The following is a 25,418-nucleotide window of genomic DNA, read 5'->3' as shown; positions in this document are numbered from 1 at the left end:
ACAGTTAATTTAAGTGTGAGTGTCAATAGCATCAAGTGATGCAACGATGAATGAATGACTGAGGCCACAAACCTACAGTATCATGGATGCCCATCATATGATACAACATATGGGCTTCAACAGCTGCTCTGTGGGGATTCTCTTATTGCATCGTTCTGTTACCCACGGCTTGTTCTATGCCACTGCCAAACTTAGGCCCTTTATTAACAAAGGTGTTACCTTTTCAGCTGTTTTCCATAATATGATATCATTAAATTAGATCCTCCATTTGAAGTGCAAAAATGTCTGTTTTCCTTTTAAAAAATATTGATGTTTTTCCATTTATAACTAAAATACATTTGAGATGGAAACATTCTTAGACAAAGAGTGCACACAAGGCTTAATTGTAGAAACTGTAGTGTAATAATATTTTATTTATGATTTGTATTTTTCTTATTGCTGTTCCTGCTTTGTCATTACGAACCATGCTTATGAATAGTGTACATATTCAACCATAGGCAATGTTTCCAAAAAAGACTAATCTCCAGAAGTTAGATGGTTTTAGAAATTACCATAAGGGCTGTGGAACTGTCATTTTTGACCCCCCTGTAGCAACTGTGAGCTAGTAAACGGATATTTGTTTCAGAAGGGACAGTAATTACAACTGCACACCCTTAGTGGCCAGAAATTCAGCCTTGATGTAATCAGGGAAGGTGGTATGGTAATGATTCAGCAGAAACAGCAATAGAGAATTATAGGGAACATAATAGGATATTAAACAGGTAATACAAGACATTATGAAAACAAAAAAAAAAATATATATATATATATATATATATATATATATATATATATATATATATATATATATATATATATATATATAGTAGATGCCGCTTACATAGCAATCTGTCGGTTCCCAACAAAAAGTTGTTATTAAAATGAAAAGCCACAGTTTCAAGTCTAGAGATGGAAAAACAATTTATACTACATTTCTAGAAAAAGCACACTGAAATACACGTCTTGGCTCATTACAGTGTTAAAAAATAAACACGAAAAACACAAAATACCAGAACAAACAACTGTTTACTAACACTACATGGATGTGTGAAACAAAAAAGTACACACAGTGCTGTATTGTACACATAGTACTACAACAACATACTATCAGTATCCTTAAATACAGTAAACAAACTTAGTATACAGGACTTGCATTTAATACAGAAGCATCGTTGTAAAAGATGTAGTTTTCCAATGTTGTTGTTGTTTTTTTTAACGATTCGTCACCTCCCGCTGTAAATCACTCTCAATTTTGCATGCAGCTTTGAAGCGAATTTCAAAATGCGGGATACAGTTTTTGAGATGCCAAACCTTTCTGCTATGGTACCCGTACTTGTTTAGCACCAGGTTCACGTAGTGCCCAAAGAATCAGAACTTTATCGGCTATAGAAAGGTCTACACGTTCTGAAGCCATGATCACACAACAATCAGACTCAATACATGTACAGCTGCGTTATGAAAACTGATACATAAATAGAAGCGCTCTCTCTCTCTCTCTGTCTCTCTCTCTCTCTCTCTCTATATATATATATATATATATATATATATATATATATATATATATATATATATATATATATATATATATCACACACACACACACACACACAGTGGTTTGCAGAAGTATTCACCCCCCTGCAAAGTTTTCACAGTTTTTCAAACAAATTTTTTTTTTATTCAAAGCTGTAGTGGTAAACTGAACACTGTTATATGAGGAGGTTATATGTCAGTAAAACTTGCAAAGAAAATGTACAAAATGAAATTTACTGGTTGCATAAGTATTCAGCCCCTCAAAAAAGTATTTGGTAGAAGCACCTTTTCCAGCAATTATTTTTTGGATGGGTCTGTACTAGCTTTGCACAGTAGGGTGGTGACATTTTTGCCCATTCTTCATGGGATAATTGCTCCAGTCCTAATAAGTTTGTTGGGGATCGTCGATGGACTGCATTCTTCAAGTCTCACCATTAATTTTCAATTGGTTTCAAGTCAGGACTTTGACTGGACCACTCAAGAACATTAATTTTCTTTTTGTTCAACCACTACAGTATGGCTTTGGCTTTGTGCTTTGGGCCATTGTCCTGCTGAAATGTGAATTTTCTCCCCAGTTTCAGCATCTTGGCTGACTGAAACAGGTTTTCCTCAAGGATTCACCTGTACTCCCCTCTATCCTGACAAGCTTCCCAGTCCCTGCTGAAGAAAAGCATCCCCATAACAAAATTCTGCCACCACCTTGCTTGACAGTTGTGATGGTGTTGACTGGGTGATGTGCAGTGTTGGGCTTGCACCGCTTGGAATTTATACCGAAAAGTTACATTTTTGTCTTCTCTGACCACAAAACCTTTTTCTGTGTCTGCAGTATCATCTGAATGCTTTTTCACAAACTCCATACGTGCTTTAAGGCTTAAGGCTTTTTGAGTAATAGCTTCTTCCTTGCCACTCGTCCATACAGGCCAGCTTTGTGTAGGGAGTGGTTTAGTTGATGTGTGAACACTGACTCCCATCTCAGACGCATAACTTTGCAGATCTCTCAAGGTCATTCATTCATTGTTGGCTTGAGAGTGACATCCCGAACCAGTTTCCTGCTTGCCCGGCTGCTCAGTTTGGGAGGGTGACCTGATCTGGGTAGTGACTGGGTAGTATGATGCATCTCCCACTTCTTAATGATGGACTTCACTGTGCTGAGAGGGATAATCAGCACCTTTTGAAATTTCCTTGTACCCTTTTCCTGCTCTGTGCCTCTCTACCACTTTATCCCCGAAATCTTTTGAAATCTTCTTTGTCTTCTTGTTTTCTTTGTTTGATCACTATTTGAGCTGCAGCTTGAAAGTCTTTATATAACTGAGGGAAATTATCTATAAGTTAAACCACTTTGTGTACACAGAGGCTGAAACCATTTCACTAATTTTGTGACCTTTCAAACAAATCATTTGCACCTGAGCTGATTTAGGGCTGCAGTAGCAAAGGGGTTGAATACTTATGCAAATGAGATTAATAATTTTTTCTATGTAAGTCTTACTTATTTATATTCTATATGCATTTTTAAACTCTATCGATGTGCAGTAGTTTGTGTAGATTCTTTATGTAAAGTCTAATTTGAAATCGTTGTACGCTCAGGTGCCAACAAAACTTTGCAAATTTTACTTGGAAGTAGATAGCTGTGTAAATATAGCCTTACGGTTTATTTTAATTATTACTTACAAATTACAGAGCAGTTAATGGAACACTTGAAGTAAAGTATGATATAGTTTAGACTTGGTTGTTTCTACTGTATATACAGGTTCCACATTTAACTGTTATCTCCACTCTGTCCTCTCAGGTGACGGATAAATCAGTAAAAGCATTTGCTGAACACTGTCCGGATCTGCAATTTGTCGGTTTTATGGGCTGCTCTGTTACATCCCAAGGGGTCATCCACCTCACTAAAGTAAGTACCAGACTATAACTGGCTGTTTTTGCACCTGTAATAACTGTCAGTCTTCAGTTATATACACTAATTGGACAGCAGGAAATCCAGATTTCAGCCAACATTAGAAAGACAAATGATCAAGTTTTTTTCCATGACCGTTTTGTGTAACTTGAAATTGCTGTACGTCCAATTATTGCAATGTAATGTACTACATCTTAGATGTTGTTCCAGCTGTATCAGTTTTCAAGATTCTATATCTGTTGTAAATTGAACATGCATTAATCAATGCCATGCTTATTTATTGTTTGTCTTTCTATAGACCATCATTTCAAACAAACAATAACAAAACACATATAACATGAAAAGGATAGCGTCTCAGCTTTGATAGTTACAGTGAGTTGTGCTAAAATGCAGCTGTAGTAAATTTCAGTAGAAAGTAATGGGGCTGAAACAACACAAGTTTAAAGCTTTAAACTTTGTAATGTATATGTTGTGTGGTTTATTTCCATGCTAACGAAATGCATGCACAGAAGCCTCGGAATTACCGAATTAGAGTGCAAGGTTAATTTTTATAAGGGCTTAGGGTGAACGATTATGAGGTTAAATCACCTTGAAGTCAATATCAAACTTGTAATACAATGCAGGTGTTCACTAATAACTGTTGTCATTTATCCAGCCCTTTCCTTTTTGGGGAGTAAATATGACTGGCAAGAAGGATATAAGGGAGCCTGGATTTTCAGAACCGCTCTGCCAAATGTAATGAAACTTTCTGTGGACGTTTGGCATTATATATTTAGAACCTCTTCTTGGTTTTAGGTGGAACAGTGCATGAGCATACTGAACCACTAATGTATTTTACATATACTTGGGGATATATGAAAAATAAGGATGCTGTGGAGAAAGGGCCATTAAAGTAGACCCTTAATTGAAGTAATAACTTTCTCAATTACTTAATTAGACACTTAATTGAACTGAAAAGTTGAATAATTAGACCTTTTTACTTGTTTTCAGCTCTTAAACAGTTGCAGTTCAAGTTACTTGTAAAATGTTATAGCTAACTTGCATTATGCAACTGTTCAAGAGCTGAAAACAAGCAAAAACGTCTAATTATTCAACTTTTCGGTTCAATTAAGTGTCTAATTAAGTAATTGAGAGCTCGGTTGGAATGAAAACCAGCAGACACAGGGCTCCCCAGGACCGAGTTTGAGAAGCCCTGGTCTGTATACTAGAGTTATAGCATAACTTTTTAAACTGCGATTGTGAATGATGTGACTGGCAATCACTTGGTTTTAAAGAAAGTTGATTGCACAGTATGTAGGAATTGTGGGTAGGGTTACATTTATTTTTAATTCAAGTTCCAAACAAATTCTTAATGTTCTATTTGCCTAACTTGCAAATAATTGGCTAATTTGACTGTCCCTTTTTAGGTACAAACTTAAGAGTGTAAAGTAGTGATATTCAGTGTATTGTGTGGTGACATTAATGACACAACTTCATAACAGTGTAATTATGTGTATTGTCTAAAAGTAACCAATCCGTGTAACCAAAAAAAAAGACCAAAGCAGCTGATAACAGTTTAGATTCTGATCCTGGAGGGCATTCTGCTCAAATAATATATATGAGTCGGACTCTGTTTTCAGAGTCTTCTGCAGTGCACTGCCAGCAGGTGAACTGGAACATTTTATGAAGTGCTTTTCATATTTTAGGAAAAAAAAAAAAAAAAGCTGTTTCTTTCAAAAATGTCAAACCCCGTGGTATATTGCAACACTATACATTTCTCATTGTATTTGAATCAATAGATTTAGAAAAATCAATTAAAATGCTAAAAGGGTCAGTTAGGTCCAGTGTATATTTCCTAATTTTGCAGCCTCAGCAGTCTGATTTATAGGTAGGTGTTACATTTCTGCAAAAGTTTCTGTGTTGGGAAGATTTGTTGTATGACTTTATATTCATGGAGTTGAAACACACTACATGGGGTAAATTTGAATGTTATGTACTGGACATTGCAATAGGGTGGACAAACTCATTTCAGTGTGATGATGGCAGCTGGGGTTTGTCTTGGCATTAACTCTCACCAGGCCGTCTATTCTGCCAAGGTATTGGAAAACTCAGTGATCATCTGCAATACACACAGTTTCAAAGTCATCCATTAACCTTATGACTGGCATACAAACAGAATGTTTATATTCCTGCTGTGCCATAGCAAACATGACACTTACATTGAACTATTAACCTTTCTTAATGCCTTTTACAAACACACAACACCAAATTGTTAGCATAAATCACGAGAAATTACTCTGGTGCAGGGATAACATATAGATTATGATAAGAAATCGGTAACCACTAGGTCACTAAGTTCATGATGAGGGACAACTCCCAACACCCACCTGGTATTATTAATCAGCCAATTGATTTCCTCCTCTTGCATTTGTTGTTTTGCACCCCTTATTGATTTTAGGTATAAAATATTATTCTTTTATTTATTTATTTTTATTACGCTAGAGCCTGCCCCTAAAACACATATGTCACTCTGTTAAGAATGTCAGGAGGGTGTGGCACTGAGACAGACCCTGTACTGTAAAAAAATTCATAGGCGTCATTGTTTATAATGTACAGAAACCTAACATATTACAACACGTTTTAAAGGGCATTTATTTGTCTATTACAAAATTATAATTAGAAAATTATTGAGTGTGAATAGCCGATCAGCTTCCCTCAATTCACAGCTACTGGACAGCAAACCAGGAAAGGTACGATTGGTCAACAATTATGTCATAAGCTGAATACAAACAACGCCTTGCATCAAAACCAGCCAGTCAATCTGCCAACCCTGTTTCAGTTCTTTCCGCACCAGCCAATCCACTCCTTTCCAGCTTGAATGATGCCCCGCCTACAACAAGAAGTTTCGAGTCCGACTCTACTACACAGACTATTTAACAATCCTACATTTAATTTATCTGGCGTGATAATAATAAAAATAATAATAATAATAATAATAATAATATTAATAAACGTGTATGTCGTTTTTCTATTCTAATTATGTTAGGGACTATTTTCCTCAGTGGAAAGTTACCCAGCAAAATTCAAGGTAAATCTAGGTTTTAAATTTTTTTTAAAAGAGCAAATAAAGAACTAAATTTTTTCTAATAGTGATAGAGCCCTCTCAATGCGTGCTCTACCATGTGGTAGATAACCTTGACTTTCGTTGGCGCCCTCGCCTAGGGCTCGGGTCACATAACTCCAGTCGCGGTCATCTACTACATGATAGAGCCCGCATCGACTGCCCCTATCGCTTAATTGTACCCATTATGCAATAATTTTTTGTAGTGTTTCTTAGGGGTCAAAAAGTCATAACAACAACTTTTTACATATTAATAATTTGTAAAGAATGTTATTATACAACATTGAATTAATGCACTTGCCACTGAAAAAGCAGGTAATGTGAATATCTATGTAAATAATTAATGTTAATATTTTTTAAAAAGTTATACATGTAATCCAATTTAAACTAAATCTGTATTGCAAAGTCATGTCTTCCACATGTTTTAACTTACTTTTTATGTTACAAATCCATGTATTTAAAATGGTCTAGCATATTTACAGAATCAAATCCACTGTGGATTGTATCGATGCTACTAGCCCTGTGAGTGTCTGCACTATCTGGGCTGCCCGGTGACGTCTGACCAGTCATACCATTGTCACTGCTGTCCATCACTTGTCTGCTTGCAAGGGACAAAGTAAAAACATGCCTTTTAAATGTATCACGCGTATTCTTAGTAGAGTTTCTACACACACTATTTTATTTATATATGTGCATATCGCACATTTGAAATATTGTTCATGCATCACATTACTAATATTGAGACTGGAGTTATGATTTAAGATGTTATAAACTAAGAGTTACGTATCGTTCTGTCTCATTACTACTTCTTTCAAATGTATAGATCTCATGCATCATCCCGTTTCAGGGTTCTCCCCAGGCCTTTTCAGCAAAGGCCAAGTGGTTGTCGCCGCCTGGCTGAAAAATCTGATCCGCCCTTCTTGCAGGTTTGCCTTTAACAAATAAGGATTGATTGCGCTTCTGTCAGACTAGATCACTTGTGCATTGCTGTGTGAAAAAAAATCTTGGAACCACATGACAGCTCTGTTACGTCTTGACACAACATTTAAACAATCAGAGAGCTGAAGGGGCGGGTTTTCTGTGTTAAGCACTCCAAGAGGCTAAAACATGAAAAATGAAATGAAAATGAAACAAAACAAAAACAATTACTTTCAAAGGAAAAATAGTGACAATGAATGCAGGGTTTTCAAAAGAAGCCGACGATCGACACAATCCACCACCTAATACTAGATTTGCACGGGGTCCTTTATTAAAAACATAGTAAGATTATTTTTGGGTATTATCATTCAGTCCATTTGTTGTCCTATTATTGTACTGTAAGATGTAGTGCACAATAGCTATACTTACGGACCAACAAAAACAAAAAGAAAAGTATTTCTATTGCTATATTTCTGCTTCTATTTCTATATCGTAAAAATATGTAGTATGTAAAAGATTCAATTTTCCATCAAAATCAAAGTGGGACCCTACATGGCTTGATGAGGGCAGAATGTTTTTAAAAAGACCACAATGATTTTTTAGATTGCACGCTGTTAGAACAATAGATTTTTTTTATTTTTTATAACTAAACCTAAACTCCCCCCAAAAATTCCATTAAGACTCCTAATTCTTTCTCATCTTGAGCAGCTTTTTTCATAATCAGATCTGCATCTTCTAATTTGAAGCTCCAATATACATTTATGGGGTGACCCAAATGTGATGTCCTGGCACTTTTGCTTTTATATTGCACTATAAAATTACATTGTTCCTTTTTTTCAGCTTTGTTAGTATGGTCACAGTTTGTAAGTTAATTCATAAGTACTGGAGGGCCCTGCACTAAAAAATATATACTTGGAAGCATTGCTTTTAAGTAGAGCTGGCACATGTTATTAAGAACCCCAATGGGACTTTGGAACTGATGGTTTGGCATGAAAACAAGTAAGATTTAATATTAGCAGACCCCTCTCTGTCTGAAGTACTGTTCTCATTTGGAAGTCATTATTGAACATTTGGCATCATCAAACTTTTCAAATAGCATTTGGTCAAGCCAAATATCCTTCACTCCCAGACCTGTCTCCTGAAATTATGTTCCATTTGTATACTGTCCACATCTGTCTATTTCAACCCTTTATATAATTTTTTTGACAAAACATGCTCCATGTTGCATAGTTTTGCATTTTTCAGTATGTTCACATGTACTACAGGGTTGTATTTTTTTTATATATTTCATATCAATTCTGGAGACTACAGGCTTTACCATGTAGCGCCTTTACTGATGAACATTAAATTGCGCAGAGCAGTGCAACAGCTTCTTATCTAATTGCATGGTGCTGTATTGGAGGCCTGAATAAACAAGTCTGCAGTGCAGTGAACAGAAAGGCTACCCTGAGAGTGTCGCTGGGAATGAAAACAGTCTTTCTTTCACAGCCAGCTCAAGGATCTGCCCACCATTCCAGCTGCTCAGAAGAAAAAAAAAACAACCTTTCGAGATTTTTTTTTTTTTTATCTGATTTAAGTGAATTGCTTTGAGATTGTCTGTCTGGCATTTGTTCCATCAGGTTTATGACCTGCATGTTTATATTTACTTGACATGCTCTCATCTGGACGATGTCCAGTGTAAATTTGTTAGGAAGAAGGTATGCCACTTTTCAAGCTGTTTTTGTCACGTAATAATAATGTCCTAGAAACCTTGGGTCATTTTTAGGTTTGTTCTGCAAAGAATAAACAGAAGTCAATTTCTGAAATTCACAACCCCTTTTCAGAAAGGTTATTACGTGTAGCACATACATACCTTTACAGCCATGTAACTGAATTGGTTATATACAGTTTTTATCCAGAAAATGTGACAGCAACTTTAATGGTTCACAGGTGGAGGCCAATGGTGAGGTAATTGTGTCCTCGTTAGGGCAATTTCTTTCATCGGTGCAAACTGGGAGCTTCCACAGCACAGGGGTTGAATACTTATGCAAGCAAAATATTTCAGTTTTTTATTTTTCTTAAAAATATTTCCTAACATAAAACCAATGTCACCTTACAATAATTGATTTTGAGTTTCAGTGTTTTAAAATAAAATATCGAACAGAACGAAATTTCAGTGTACCATTTGTAATTCAGTAAACGGACAGAATTGGTCAGGGGTCTGAATACTTTTGCAAGGCACTGTGTGTATGTGTGTGTGTGTATATATATATATACACACACACACACACAATGTGTGTCACTCAGAGTCAGGATTCGGTCACCGACAAAAAATAACTGTTTCGCGATTTCAGCATTTAAAAATTATCAAAGACTGAAAGTAAAGGTTAATTTGCTCAAATTGTGAAATGGAAAATACTAAACAAGTAAATAACAAAACAGAGAACAACAGACAGCATTTTGTTCTTTGAGTAAAGCGATATAATCAAATTGCAAAATGTACTTTGGAGCAAATGCAGAGTTCCCAAACAGATTTTGAAGATGCAAGGCTTCATTTCTTGCAAGTGCAACACGTTTTGTCAAACAAAGAAGCACTTTTGTGTGTGCAAGGGCATTCAGTGCAATTCTAAATGCCACAGCAGCAAGCCTTGCAAAAACAAATAAAAATATATTGATTTGTATGTTTCTAAATCTAAATTGTGATTATTTTTTTTTTAAATGAGTTATCATTATGGTTTCTTTTATATGTATTTAATTTGAATGAACTACTTTAATTTTACCTGACTTATTATCTAAACAATCAAAAGTGTTTTAAAAGGAGGCTCCGATTAATTTGATTTCCATTACATGAGAGTAGGTGTTAAAACCTCATGCTGATATTGGACTTAGCTCTCGACAAGATAAGCACCAACTAAGACGTATCTTCTTTTACTGTAAACTAATGTGATCCATCTGCGTTTCCTTTCATCTGATGATGTAGATATCCTTCTGTCTGTTGTTGATGGGTAAAGTGCAATCCTCGTCTCCACGGATCAACCACAGTGCGGCCTCCCCAGCGCATCAGCATTACAACTGTCTGGACTGAGCTGAGTAGGGTACTCCTCTGGGGTCTTCAAGTGGGCACCTTCCATCCGTGGTGTTTCATCACCTAGCCCACGACACCTTAAGAGGGCTGGACAGTGATTCCATCATCCCAGCATTACCTCTAAGCCCAGCTTACTTGCCTTCCTTTCCATCGAAGTTGCTTTCTTTCTACTGTGCTTGAGGTCCCCAAACAGTACCACTGAATCCAGTGTCTCTGAGAAACCAGTTGTGGAGTGTGCCACAAATCTTCAACAACCCACCTCCACTGGGTAAACCTGGACTCTCCATCCTTGCTGTTCCGCTTCACAGCTAGCCAAGTGTACCACAGTTTCTTAGTTTCATACGCCTCATCAACAGCATCCTCCCATGGCACTGTTAAGCCTTTGCAGTCCTATGTAGGACTAGGTCCGACATTACAATTTTCTATTTCCTGTCCAACATCATCAAAAAGATGTAAAGCACAGGTCTCTAGTTGTTTTTTCTCTGGAAAAAGCCGAGAAAACCTTTCAATGGCCGAGTGAGACCGATAGGAGCCGAATGAAACCGGAAAAAAAAGGGCGTATCTCACAGCCCCATCCACTACAGAGATAACACTGATATAACAAAGGAGATAGCTGCTTCTGCATCCAGTGCTCAAAGAATATCACAGACATTTGCAGAGCTTTTTGGAGATGTTATAGTAATAAAATAATGACTTGGATTGCAGGATTGGATTGAGGAGTTTGGTGATAAAACCAAAGGAGAAGATTTATCAGTATGCACATCTATAAAGAGGTATGTGAAAAATACAGCAAACAAGGGGTGGGGCTTGGCTGTAGGTACAGTTCTGAGTGTCCTTTTGCGATTGTCCTTTTGCGATTTTCATTGCCTTTTAACTCTTTGCGGTCCCATGTCGGACCAGGTCCAACATTCCAATTTTCCCTTTCCAGTCTGATGTCGGACCCTGTCCGTTAATGTAGAACCTCTTATCCACTACTTTACCTTTAATAGTAGAGATGCTCCTTGACTTAGTGGGCTTGAATTGCATTCGTGCCCACTCAATGTTATTGATTAGTTTGCCCAATAACCGATTAGTGCAGACTACTATTGTAGTCATGATTGTCAAGTCATCCATGTATGCTGTAATTGGCGGCAGTTGTGTTTCAGAAGCCAAGAGTTCCCCTCCCATTACCCATTATACCCTAATAATTAGTTCTATTGCCATGATAAAAGCCAGTGGAGAAATGGTGCATCCTGTCATTATTCTAATTTCTAGACATTGCCATGTAGTGGTGAATTCTGAAGTTGAAAAACAAAACAAAATTGCAAATCACATAAGTAGGCTTTCACCTAAGTTTGTTATTGTCCTCGGTACATTGAAAAAATCAAATGCCTCCCAAAGAATTCATGTGGTACTCAACTGTATGCATTAGCTAAGTCCAGGAATGTCACATGGAGGTCATTCCTTTTTAGCTATTTGAATTTGCTGCCAGATCACACTGATATGCTCTAAGCATCCTGGGAATCCTGGAATACCGGCTTTCTATACTGAAGTGTCAATAAAGCAGTTCTTCAATAGGTAAGCTGACAATCTCTGAGCAACAATGCTGAAGAAAATCTTGCCTTCCACGTTTAACAGGGAAATAGGGTGAAACTTTCTGATACTCGTAGAATCTTTTTCTATTGGTATGAAAACCCCACCTGCTCGGCGCCATGCTCTTGGTACAACCTGTTTTTCCCATGCAACTTTCATCAATTTCCACATCATTCATAGAACACCAGGGGCACTCTTATACACTCTGTACGGAACTCTGTTAGGTCCAGGAGATGATAACGCCTTTGCTTTTTTACAGCTCGCTCTACTTCTTTCCACTTAGGTGCACAGTTCTCCATTTGGTATTCTGGTGGATTGGTAGGTGGAATGTCTAAAGGAATTGACATAGGCTCCTGCCGTTTTTAATCTGTGTGTGCTTCCTCGAGATCTCTCCAGCTCAGACTTAGTTGCTTTTAGTGTGCCATTTTTCTCCCTGGTGAATAACTTCTTTGCAAGTTTGAATGGGTCTTTATAAGTTTGTTCTCGCACGCTCCTTCTTTATGCAGCGTTTCCGTAGGCGCTCAGCTCTGCGCAATGTTGCAAGTTTACCCTTTGTAACAGATTGAGTCCCTCCTGACTTTTTGCTCTCCATTGCTTCCTCAGCTGCCTCCTTTCTCTAACTAAGCGCTCAATCTCCTGCTGCTGTCCTGACTTTACAGGAATAGTTTGTACTTTCTCCTTTTTTTTTCAACTCCAAACCTCTTGCTTCCATATGCATAGGTGGTATCCCAAAATTTATACAGCTTATTTTCAACTGTTCCACCTAACCTTTCCAATGCAAAACGGAGATCCATATTTAGTGTGTACCACACTGTTTTCTCAGAAGCTGTTGGCCATTTAACTCCAGCCTTATGCCCGTTGAGGTTCTTTTTTCTCTTGCGCTGGTTCATCTGACCGGGTTCAAAAGGATCATTAGCCCAGTGGAGCTCTCAGTATGGTTTCTTTTGAAATTGTCAATTGAAATAAAAACCTTTTAAGAAGGATTTCTTGATGTCAAACTGCAGTCTCTGTCTTTTATTCCACAGGCGTGGCACTGTCTGATGCTGATCGGTTCTGCAAAACCTGGTTTCTAAAAAGTGGAAGTTCACCTCTTCCTATGATTTTATGAGAATACTAAATGTTTAATAAGCTTTCTTTCTTTTGCTTAGTGAATAGACAAACGTGGATTGGCATTTGATTTTGCAGTTTAAATACTATATACAGTAGTCTTATAATATGAATAAAACAATCAATTTAATTGTTAGTTTTTTCCTCTAAAACCTGTATTTTCTAAATAATAAGGCAAACATTATTTGAAACTCAGTTGAAGTTTAATGTTTGAGGTCACTATCCTCATAAATTGCTTACCACTTCCTGCATAAATAATAAACACATAAATAATGAATCAGTAAGTTTACATGACAAAGCATTTTCCTAAAACTGAATCAGAAAACTGATTTTCTTAAAACTGTTCTGTGTTTACATGATTAACGATAGAAAATCTAATTAGAATCCAACTGTATACGGGGATTGAAATTTTTGGAAAACATAGGATATTTTCGTATGCAAAGTATTGCAGTAGCCTAAGTACGATTTGAAGACCGGACATTTCTGCGACAGATAGGAGACCAATCCATTATAGTGCTTTATCGAAGTGTCATGTCTAAATTCAAAGATTACTGTCCTATACCTATTAGTGAATTCAATGAGTAGTGCAACCGTGTGGATAAAGGTGAGCAGATGATCATGTTTGAGTGCCTGACTTCATTATTTATTTAAACTCTAGTTTGTTAGGAAGTACTCAAAGCCATCCATTGTAACAATTACACTGGAGTTTGGTGTGGCACAGCTGTCTTCCTCAAATACATGTACTACACTAATACTAATCAGGGCTGTGCAATTTTGGAAAAGAACTTATTGTCCACGGGACAAAATGCTAGAAAAATGTACTAGTCCTTTTTAAAAATCTACTTGCCGCCTCCCCGTCACACAAAACACACACACACACACACACAAAAGTAGAATATAACTTGTAGGATTTTGGTTTTATTTAAAAGTCAGCACAATCAATCAATTACTGATTAACAGGAGTGGATCTAGCCTTGTAGCTCGACGGGTTCACTACATTCTTCAAGATACATGAAAGGTTACCTGTGACCCCACCTCACCTTTAAAGAAAATGTTCCTTTCAGTGCAGTTTTGGATCACATTTGCTAGTACATTTTAAGTAACATACTAAGAGCACAAGTACAATAAGCAATACTTGGGAGTTCTTCAAATATAAAAATAGCTTCTGCCTGTTTTTTTTTTCTCCACTCTTTCTCCTATAAGCTGAATCCAACTCTTGATATACAGGTTGTAGTGTGTTAGGTATACAATGTATTTAAAATTAAATAAGTCTCTAGTCGCCCCACGCAGGGATGTCAAAATGTAAGAAATTATATATATATGTGTGTGTGTGTCGAATACATCAATTTTTCAACAAAGTCAATCTTCTTCAGGTGATGAGAACAGTGCAGTTTCTTCCATCTCTCTCTGCACTGAAGAAAATGAAGACGGTGCTTTGCTTGTTGTAGGCATTGTATTGCATTGGCTCTCAGCAAACAATAGTTCTTTTCAAAGGAAGGTAGGTGTTGATTTTCAGTAGTCTTGCAACATTATCTTTGGCTTGTCAGAGGGTTTCCAGCTAGAATGGGTTCCGTTGGTCTGATGTAAGTCTCAGTTCAAAGAATGTGTTGCAATTGAAAGGTTATGTAGTTTGTAAGAATGTTCTCGTTGCAGTTCTTTGGTATGGCTACGGGACCTTCCAGATGCACAGCTGCTGGCTCGTTGCATCAGTTCGTTTTGTGGTTGATTTCAAGCAGCGAAATAAAACAAAAGTCCGTTTTCAGATCTTCGTTGTGTCCTGTTTCCTGGTTCAGTCTCTAACAGTGCAGAAAGTATGGTCCTCTTCAGAGCTGAATTCAGCCTCCTCTTAGCCTTGTCATGTTTTAGCCATTTTCCTGTCTGATTTTAGAACCACTTTCAGAGCACATTTCAGAAACGATTTCAGACACTATTTTAGAACCACTTTCAGAGCACATTTCAGACCCATATATGTCTGCTTGTCCCAGCCTTTTGTATTAAACCCTGACCTGTTTTTATTGGATCATTGAATTCATGGGTGGTATTTAAAGTCATGCAACGTGCCTAAACACTGATCAGTTCGTCCCTGGTCACTCCTTCATCTTGCCACAGCTCATGATTGACAGTTCACTCAAAGTTCTTACATCTTGTCAAGCGTGATTGACGTCGAGAGGTAGCTCATGTTGGGGGTGGGGGTGGGTGACAGTGCAAGAACCACCCCCCACCCCCCACCACCCCCCTGGGGGGACGTTCTTGATCGGGGAAGAGAACGGTCGTGATTATGCAAAGCAATTTTTATTACAAAGCTGCATTTGTCTAACTGACCAAGAGATGGGGGACGAAAGAAATCATGAACTTGCAACTTTCTCAAACAAGTTTAAACATAAGTGCATTTTAATGTCCAGCAACAACCTGACTTGACTGCACTGTCCACTACAAGGTGTTTTACTTTGTTGCATCACAGATATGAAATCATTGCCAACTATTACTGCTGCTTTGTGGACAAAGTGCTGATGAGAACTTGTATGCGTTCCGAATAATCTCTTACTGTAATATATTGCCTTACATATCTGAAAAAAGTGACAGTGAAGTACATCATCCCCTGAAGGAAATGTATGTAAACCATAAAGGGTTTTCTCTGTCATTCTTGAAAACATTGGAAGCTGCAGAGCTTTGTTCACGTTTGTCTTTGGTTAAAACAAAACCCAGAAATTGTTTTTTGTTTGCTTTCTTTGTCACTATTAATAAGAGCAGCTTTGATGCAATGACAGTGCTGTAACTGCTATTGTGTCCCAAATAGCTTTTATGATGCTACTGCTTTTTATGACAAGGCAGTGGGTATAAAATGTGAAGGAGATAATACAAAGTAGATTTGCTTTTCTTTTGTGATTTTTTTTCTTTTTTTTTTCTCCTTTGCTTTAGATTCATAAACCGCTTTAAAATTGAGTAACCTACAGGACTAGAATAAGAACACGGTCTGCAAACACCACTACCTGTAAGATTTTTTTAAACAACGTTACAGACTGGAATTACATGATACAGTACTCTGTTCACCAAGATTCATATTTTGTTATCTTGTTACCTTTATTAAATCGTTAACGTTATTTCCCAACCCAGGAAAAAAATAACTAATAATAATTGAATACGATAGTTATTATCACTGACTCAGATTTAGCACGCAGCATGTTGACATCGCTCTTTTCATGTCTTTTAATGGGATTAATAAAATGTACCGGTGTGCAGTAACAGACTCCGGTCCAAACCGTCAGCTGAGTGTAGATCTACTATTTACACCCTCGCTATGTATGGCCTTCATTGTACGATTAAATACTGATTTAAAAAAAAAAAAAAAAAAAAAACAACTCAAACTGTTGCTGATGTTGGCTCGTACAACTCTATGCAACTGGCGCGGCAAAGCAACATTGATTTTTTTTTTTTTTTTTTTTAAATAAGGAACTAAAATTTCAATTAACATTTGCAATTGAAACAAAACTGAAATTGCACTTTTTTTTGGAGGGTGGGTGGGTGGTGCTGGTGGTACTGTTTTCTTCAGTGAATAGGATATAGCCAGAATACTGGCTACTTTTATTCACAATCTCATTGCTATTACTATTATTAGTGCTAGTAGTGACAAATACTGTAATAATAAATACATTAAAGAGTAAAACAATACAAATATTATTAATAATTTAGCTAATGCCTTTATCCAAGGTGACTTCCTTAATTTACTCCAGCAGCTTATATTGTTCGTTTTGGATTGTTCTTTTACTATAGCGAACAAAAGGCTTTAGACCCAAACAGGGTTGTTATAGCGAGAGTGCACTGTATTTGCTATTTGACTTATATGCTTATTATACGACACTTGCAAGTTTTAATATAATGTTCAGCATTTAACGGAGGATATAAATAAGTTTGGATCAGAATCCAATATCATCCCTTACAGAAAAAGTAATATACTGCAAAATTGTCGGTTTTAGTATACTTTTGGTACCATTACACTATCCTATTTTGACACAAGTATACTTGCAGTGTACAACTTTGTATATTATTTTTGTAAATAATGCAATGTAGTTCTGAAATATTGGATCTTCGCCAATGCATGCTGTTAGGTTTATTTTCTCCTTATTTCCTTTTTACAGCAGATAAATTGCATTCCACAGAAAAGGAACAACAAGCATGCCAATTAGTAGTTTGTCTTTCTTTAAACATTTATCCTTTGAAATCTGCTGCAGCAAAAAAGGCTCTCTTAAAATACCAGTTTTTAACCATGTACACCAAAAGCCATGTTCCGGGTCAATTTTTCAGGTTATAAATTTTTTTCACTTTAAAATACCCGTTCTTCCAGACTTGTGGAATTTCATGCAGTACGTATTTATAACAGCAGTTTTTTCATAGCATGGCAATACTAACATTTTGATTTTAAATGTTTTTTTACTGACCAAATATTGAGACTGTAAATCTACACTTAATACGTTAAATTTGTTCCAACCCCACAGCTTACTGGTGTGTGTGTGTGTTTTTCTTCTACTGCATTTACAGTCTAAAATATATAAATAAAGACTTGTGTGCTTCCTCCACGGGACCTGGTTCTACCCTGCCCCACTGTTGAGTAGACTCCAGGATACATCAGCCCACCCACCTCGCTGTGTTTCTTTCTTTTTTCTTCCTGTCTGTAGCATCAGCAAGCCTACTGCAGTTCTCGAGCCTGTGCTCCACTCTGGTGTACGGTATGCGCTGCCCCGATTGTCTGCCTGCACGAGGTCCAGGCCAGACTGTCACCCACGCTGTACATTGGTACAGCACCGTGAGCTCCCTATTGCTACTCTCCTATTGGCTGACTGCAGCTACCGAGCCTGTGTTTCCACCCCAGCGTATGCTATGCACTACCCTGGGTTGTGTGACTACATGTGGTTAAGGCTAGGCGCCCTTGCCCAGTACCCTCGGTGCTTGCACCTTTGGTTCTCTGTGCCTCGGTGCCTTGGTGCTTCGACACCCTAAGTGCTTAGACACTTCGGTGCCTCGGCGCCCATGGTGCTTAGACACTCCATGCGTCAGAGACTTGGTGCTTTGGTGCCCTTGGTGCTTAGATGCTCCGTGCCTTGGTGCTTCGATGCCCTGGTACATCAATACTCAAACGTTGGGTGCCTTTGGTGCTTTGGTGCCGACGGGACCTCCGATTCTCACCTGGACCTCTCTCTCACCTTCATCCTGAGGGAAGGAGTTACCATCCCAGGAGGCCGCGATAGAGATTGCGTCCTGTTCCTTCTCACTGATCGTCTGGCTCAGAGATATCCGGGGTGACCACCGCCAGTAAGGATGGGGTCGGTCCTGGGGCAGGTCTTTTGTACGCATTCCCGATAATACTGTTTCTCCGTGCCTTCCTAGAGAAGGTGCGTTGAGAGAAAGTGACAGTTCTCCTGGTGGCCCCCAGATGGCACAGGAGACTCTGGTTTTCGACCCTTTGCCAGCCACTACAAAACCAGCCCTGGGAGATCCCGCTTCGCCTAGATATCCTCAATCAGATGAGAGGCACTCTCTGGCAATCAGAACTGGGCAGACTCCAACTATTGGTCTGGCCCCTGAACTGGATGTCTTTCCGCCTTAGGGCTCTCGGACACAGTTACATTTCATTTCTTTCATTTTAACAGTCTGAAAATGTAGTAGTTTTTTTTTTCTTTTTTTTTATGGATCTTTGAGATCGGATGTTGTCAGGAGGATACTGGATGGTACTGTTATCTATACATCTTCAAACCTTAGAAATAATGCCTTGCTCAGGTTTTGTAGTTGTGCTGGATGAGTTGTTTATGTTTTTAGGTTGGTTTTTGTTAAGATAAAGTTAAGATGAAGCTGTGCACTGCAGTTTCTACATCCCAATAGGTAAATTCACAAGAGGATCCATTTTAAACAGTTTTTACAAGCCTTATGTATTAATGCAGATTTATTTATTTATTTACTTGTTATTATTTGAGGGTAACACTGATTTTATACAAGGATGGAAGATGATTAAGCCTCTGGTACTCCGAACTAGAGGCCATTGATTGGGCTTTAATAAATTGAAGTGACTCGTGTCATGGAAAAAGTGGACTTAATGCAGCAATTTGCAGACTTGTAAATTTCAAACACAGGAGGCAATAACCCATTACAGCAATAAAAGTGATGCAATTACCAGAAAATGTGGAATAACTAATAGTGCAGCCTATTTACATCAGATGATCAAATTCTCAACATTATCCAGCCAACAAAACTGTGTTGAGTAATAAAGTCCTCTTGGATTCAGAGCAGCACCTCACAGCATGAGTTGAACCAATATGTGCTGTACCTGATGTATTCTGCAACAGATGTTTATGTAGCTCTCCGTTAGTACTTACAGCATGACCTCCAGGCTGTTGAAGATCTATATGGCATGATTCCATTAATCATCGGTACAAGATGAACGATTTCAGTTTGATCTTTCTGAACTAATAAAAACCTGATGTGTGAATTTGTTTTAGGCTGCAGCTAGGGGTATAATAACATACAGATTTCACCTACAGTAGGTCATTGTGGCAAATAGATGCTACAAATAGTATTCATGTTTTTTTTTTTTTTTTTTTTTTAGGAGTGCTGTCTTGTGTGTTCTTTATGCTCTATATTAGGCCTGCAATGCCTAAGGTTGCCCTGCGACACGTAATACAGATATTACAAGTTACTGCATGTTGCTACAAGAGAATTAAAGAAAATGATTAACAAGCCGATAAAACCAGTGGCAATTGGGTTAAAACTAACATGTGGAAGATCTGTGGTTTGCCTTACAGTTTCGTCCATATCAGATAGGCTAGCTATTTTTGATTGAAGTCACTATCACGATAATTAACTTAATTTTTTTAAGCCAAAATGAGCTCTTTCCATTCTTCAGTTGAAATTGCTGTTACAAGTGAGGTACGGAATTGTATGTTTATAATTCAATTTGCATCTTTGCGCACAAGTCAACATAAGGATTTACCATAATTTTTATTGATCAGGTCCACTAGAGACAAGTATAAAGAGTTTCAGCATCTACAACAGATATGAGATTAAAGGATTAAAGGGTCCTTGTGTCTTTTTTTCCCCATTTATATTGTTATAAGTGCTCAACATTAACCTATTTCATTTCACAGCAATTTCAAAGAATGTAATGGTACACCTTACATCTTTCAGCACTAAGTAACTGAATTACAGGGCTACCCTTGGATAACTAATTTGTATTATACTGAGAAATAGAAAAACAGACAAAGATATGCATGTTTGTGTATTAGATTTTGATTGAGTTACCTTTCCTAGGCCTGTATACAATTGAGCCCTGTTAAACAGTTACACAGTACACGATTGCTACAGAAAACTGTTCATTCAAATAACTTAATACTAAGAGTTTTGCGGTGTTCTTTTGTCTAATTTAATCTGAAGGATTTCCCCACGAACCAGTGGCATGAGACATATTTCATAGTCTTCGGATTACTGAACATGAATAAGTAGAAACTATGTTGGAAATACCTGATCTGAATAATGCTAGACTTCAAGGCTGATACTGGTCTGGATGCAATAACCCATATGTTTTTACTACTGGTGGATTTTTCATTTGGCACTTGTAGCAATGGTCTATAACTGATTAATGTTAAAGTTCCCTCTAAATGTCACAGTTTTTACTTATTGTCTTTTTCTTTGATCTCTTTCTCAGCTCAAGAACCTGAGCAGCCTGGACTTGCGTCACATCTCTGAGCTGAATAACGAAACGGTGAGCCTGGACGGAATAGTCCTTAGGACTTCGAGTGAATCTGAACACGAACTTCGACGCTCGTAGTTACTGTCCATTTTTTTACATACGAGAAGTAAAAAAAAAAAAAAAAAAAAAAGAGAATAATTGCTCTGACTAATGTAGTCTGTTGACGAAATAGAACTGGTCTGCTGGATGAGGCAGAATATAAGTAAGGCTTTGTAAACTCTGTTGGTGCACCTTTGTGCTCCTGTATAACATTGATATATATATATATATATATATATATATATATATATATATATATATATATATATATATATATATATATATATATATATATATATATTTTTTTTTTTTTTCCTAAGAACTGTTAGGACCTAGCTCACCACCAGGCTGTTCCCATGTAGTGTCCTCTGTAAAGTGATCTATGTTTAATTATCAGGGAGTTGCTAAATAAAAATGCTAATTAGACAAAGAAGAAGAAAAAAAAAGATTTCTGATATAGGGACAGCCCCACCCCCACCTGACCTTTGACTGCTTCGGCAGGTTCAGAAGCGTGATAGATTTCAAGCTGTGGTTGTTCTAACGTGGAAAACTTGGTAACATTGTCAGATACAATTCTCAACTCTGTGGTTTGTTTGTTTAACAGTTTGTGAAAAACATAATAATTAGCAAAACAAACCAAAAAATACATTTACCAAAATCATCCCAAATATTTAGCTCGGTGCAGTGACTGTTCATTGTATTCACCCTGTACAATTGCATTTCGTTGTTTTGTAAGAAGTTACAACGTTGGGTTAATTCTACCGGGTTGTATAGTGTCCATCATATGAACATTGTCCTGTAGCCAAGCAGTAAATCCCCCCTCAAAACAGGATAGCGTGACTATTTTAACTTATTTGGTTTCTGTTAGATTATATGCTCCTTGAAATGTTTTAATTACAAATTGTACATCTTGGTTGGTGGTGATGACATGATGTGCAAAAAAAAAAATGGCTTTCATTTCAAATCGAAATCCTGGTTTATTGTTGTTGGGGGAAGGGGACTAATTTCATTGGGGGACAATCTCTTGTTTTTGTAGTTTTTTTTTTTTTTTTCAGAACATTTTGTCTTGTTTTCTAACTCATTGATTTGTTTGTTTTAGTGTGCGGGTGTCATACCAGTGCTCAAATTGGTATTGCTTTAATTGGATTAGATGACGAGAGGAGTTAACTTTGCAATTATATGACAAAATACAGTATTTACTTGATTGCTGAACTAACTGGTTGCAGCCATGCTTCTTTGGTACTTACAGACTGTTGCAGCAGTTCCTGATGTTTTTCCTTTAGAATCATGTAGGAGTCTTTCTAAATGAAACTGGACACATCTCATCTGGTGCAAAATAGCCCTTTGATCCTCTGTGTTTAGTGTTCAGCAGTAATTCAAATATGGGCCAACAGTGGTTAACAAACTCCAGTATTCAGCTACAGAAGTGTATATGTCGCTTCAACCTGGCCAGCACAAACTGTTTTATGCCGTGTATAGGTGATTACAAGTGAAGTTATTATTTACAGTACACACCCTTAATAGATTACTGAATATTTACACATCGTAAACTGCATTACAGTACCAGTCACCTTGCACTGTTGCATCTGCGACCCCACTGTAGCTGTAATCCATAGACTTCTATATTTAGAACATAATCTAATTGCCACGAGTCAGATACTGTAATTATCTCTCACCAGTGGGATAGTATAATTAAGTCCTCTCCTGAGGAAGACCTATAATCCACTAGGCTCCCCAACCACTAGAACAAAATTATAGTGCAGGAAATGCATTCAATTCATGAACATAGTTTTTAAATGTATATTTGATTAAACAATCAGTTATAGTAAATTGATTATTTAACAAGTCTGATCATTCATGCAGCGTATACACACATGCGTTGTATTGTATTTTAGTGTATTATTTTTACTGTTACAACCCAGTGTTTGCAGTGCCATGATTGCCGAAGACTGAATGAAATCATAAATAATGCTTGGATAATAAAAAAATAGAAGGAACTTTGATGCAATGAAGTTGTATGTTTGCACATAGCATAACTATTGGCTGAAACTCACCCAAGCGACACTGCAAGTTTTGACATCATCATACAAAGAGTGCAGTTTGGTCTCCTTGTGGAATTGTGGTAATACGTTTTCTGGATAGGAGGGTTATAACTAGCAACCAGTAAACCACTGAGCAGAGACCAGGCAATGATGAGCAGTGCCTGCCTGGAACTTGAAATGACTTCAACTAGAGTGGGCGCCAGTGTGAATTTCCTTTGTGTGGTTTGAGTAACTTACTTGGAGAAGGGATCAAATGATACATTTTAAGATGAAGAGTGTAATGTGATATATGTAGAATTTGACAGGTGCATCCTTCGCTATTTTCTTATGTTTGAAGCCAGAGTGAATAATGCACGGTGGTTAAAGTGTTTATAGTACTGTCCTTTTATGGATAAAACACATTATACTATATTTTCCCTTTTGTACTTTTTACAGTGCGCACGTGATCAAGTGATATTCCAGCATGACATAACATCATAAACAGATTGTGCTCTTAAGTACCGACTAGGTCACTGGTACAGGCTCTGGTACCGACTAGGTCACTGGTACAGGCTCTGGTACCGACTAGGTCACTGGTACAGGCTCTGGTACCGACCAGGTCTCACTGGTGTACAGGCTCTGGTACCGACCAGGTCACTGGTACAGGCTCTGGTACTGACCAGGTCACCGGTATAGGCTCTGGTACCATCACACTTCAGTGCTTCACATATAGCATCTTTTACTTTTGGTTAGTTTTTTTTTTTTTTTTTTATTTGGAATCGCCATTTGTGTGTTACCTCATTTTCTCTCCAATTTGAAATACCCAATTCGTAAGCCTGGCCCGCGCTGACTAGGGAGAGATGAAAATGAACACACGCATCTTATGAAAAGTGTGCCATCAGCCGTCCGCTTCTTTTTGCTCTGCAGCCCCTCCATACAGCTACCTCAGAGCTACAGCGTCAGGAGACCATGTAGCTCTGGGCCTCTTGCAGAGAGGCCTGCAGGTGCCTGGCCAGTCTATAGGGGTCCCTGTGCTCAGTGAGCCGAGGACACCCTGGCCGACCAATGCCCTCCCCACTCTGGGTGGCACATGGTTAATTGTGGTGCTTTTGCCAACTGACTAATATTGACTATATATTTCTCAAATTTGCACATTATTATCTTTTTACAGGGTATGATTTACTGTGTATGGCCATGTGGTTGTTTCTTTTCTGGCAACATTCATTTCTCGAAAGTGGTCACTTGTGGGGGGAAAAAAAAGGAATACGGTAATAATAATCAAGACTGAAGAAGTTCATAATATTATTTTCTACCAGTGTGGTGCTTTTTGGCAAAATTATCTGTCATATGTTTGGATTAATATGCATCAAGGGTATTGATAAATTCCGTTTTAGAATCAATTAAAAGTCCAGCTGCTCTATTCCACTTAAAGTACATTTTTTAACTGATATTTAACAATATTTCATCATGACAGTAATGTAACATTTATTAAAAGTGCATGTCTTGGCAGACTTAGCAGTTGACAATTGATTGTTTGTTCAGTAAAATAGTTTCTTGCATGATTTGGTTTATGTTTAATTGTAATTTTAATGGTAAATTTAAATTCTGGGGTATAACTTTCTCACCTTTGTAGAACTCAAATGTTTCTTAAAATTTAACTAGCTCCCCTACAAAGTTTGGAGAAATATTACACATTGGCATACTGTATACAGGAGGCTTTCAGTGATATCACTAACTTTTTGACAAGTATAATTGAAAACATGCAAATAAATATGCATTTACTGTTGCTGCCAGAATCCCCACTATGTCTTATTTTTTTAAAATCGTAAATTAGTGGTTTAATCATATTTAATTGTATATGCCAAAGTATAAATCAGTTAAGAAGGAAAATGACATCACAAGCCTATTGGTTTTCTTTCTTGCTCGCAATTCTTTACATTCTTGCTGAGAACATCTGCTACTGATCTTCAAAGTGATGGCAACAAAACTTTTGTGTATCAGCATGCTTCTTGTGCAAGTCATTATTGCCACCAAAATCCATGCGGTTTACTAAAGATGGGTAAACAAGAAACAAGATCAGACTTTCGGCTAATCAGCAATGACCGATAATGACTTGGGAGAAAGTAAAGTGAACACTTCAGCAGTAAAGCAATGCTAGTCCAGACTCTCTTCATAAATCCACTCTAGGGACCAAGGTTCAGCTGCAAGGACTGTATGGCTAAAACATAACAATTTAGCTCTTATTTTGGGGGAAAAAAAAAATTCTAAAAAAAAATTAGTAAACTAGCGAACATGTCCCAAGGCTCTGCTGCTTTTCATTGTACAGGTGGGAAATAACATGCAGTGATAGGAGTGCACTATTACAAGTTGGTAAACCAGAGATGAAAATAAGACAA

General features: G+C 37.5%; 1 protein-coding gene across 1 annotated transcript in view; it reads left to right on the top strand.

Moving 5' to 3' along the window:
* fbxl17 (F-box and leucine-rich repeat protein 17) overlaps positions 1 to 21,040 on the top strand; it is a 111,059-nt gene extending 90,019 nt beyond the window's left edge. The window contains exons 6-7 of the mRNA XM_041270876.1: positions 3,356 to 3,463; positions 20,918 to 21,040. Of these exons, the coding sequence (XP_041126810.1) occupies positions 3,356 to 3,463; positions 20,918 to 21,040 (231 nt within the window). The remainder of the gene's footprint in view (positions 1 to 3,355; positions 3,464 to 20,917) is intronic.
* Positions 21,041 to 25,418: the final 4,378 nt, after the last annotated feature.

Source organism: Polyodon spathula, chromosome 2, assembly GCF_017654505.1.
Source record: "Polyodon spathula isolate WHYD16114869_AA chromosome 2, ASM1765450v1, whole genome shotgun sequence".
NCBI lineage: Eukaryota > Metazoa > Chordata > Actinopteri > Acipenseriformes > Polyodontidae > Polyodon > Polyodon spathula.
Note: the sequence above shows the minus strand (reverse complement) of the source record. Positions and strands in the feature narration are given on the sequence as shown.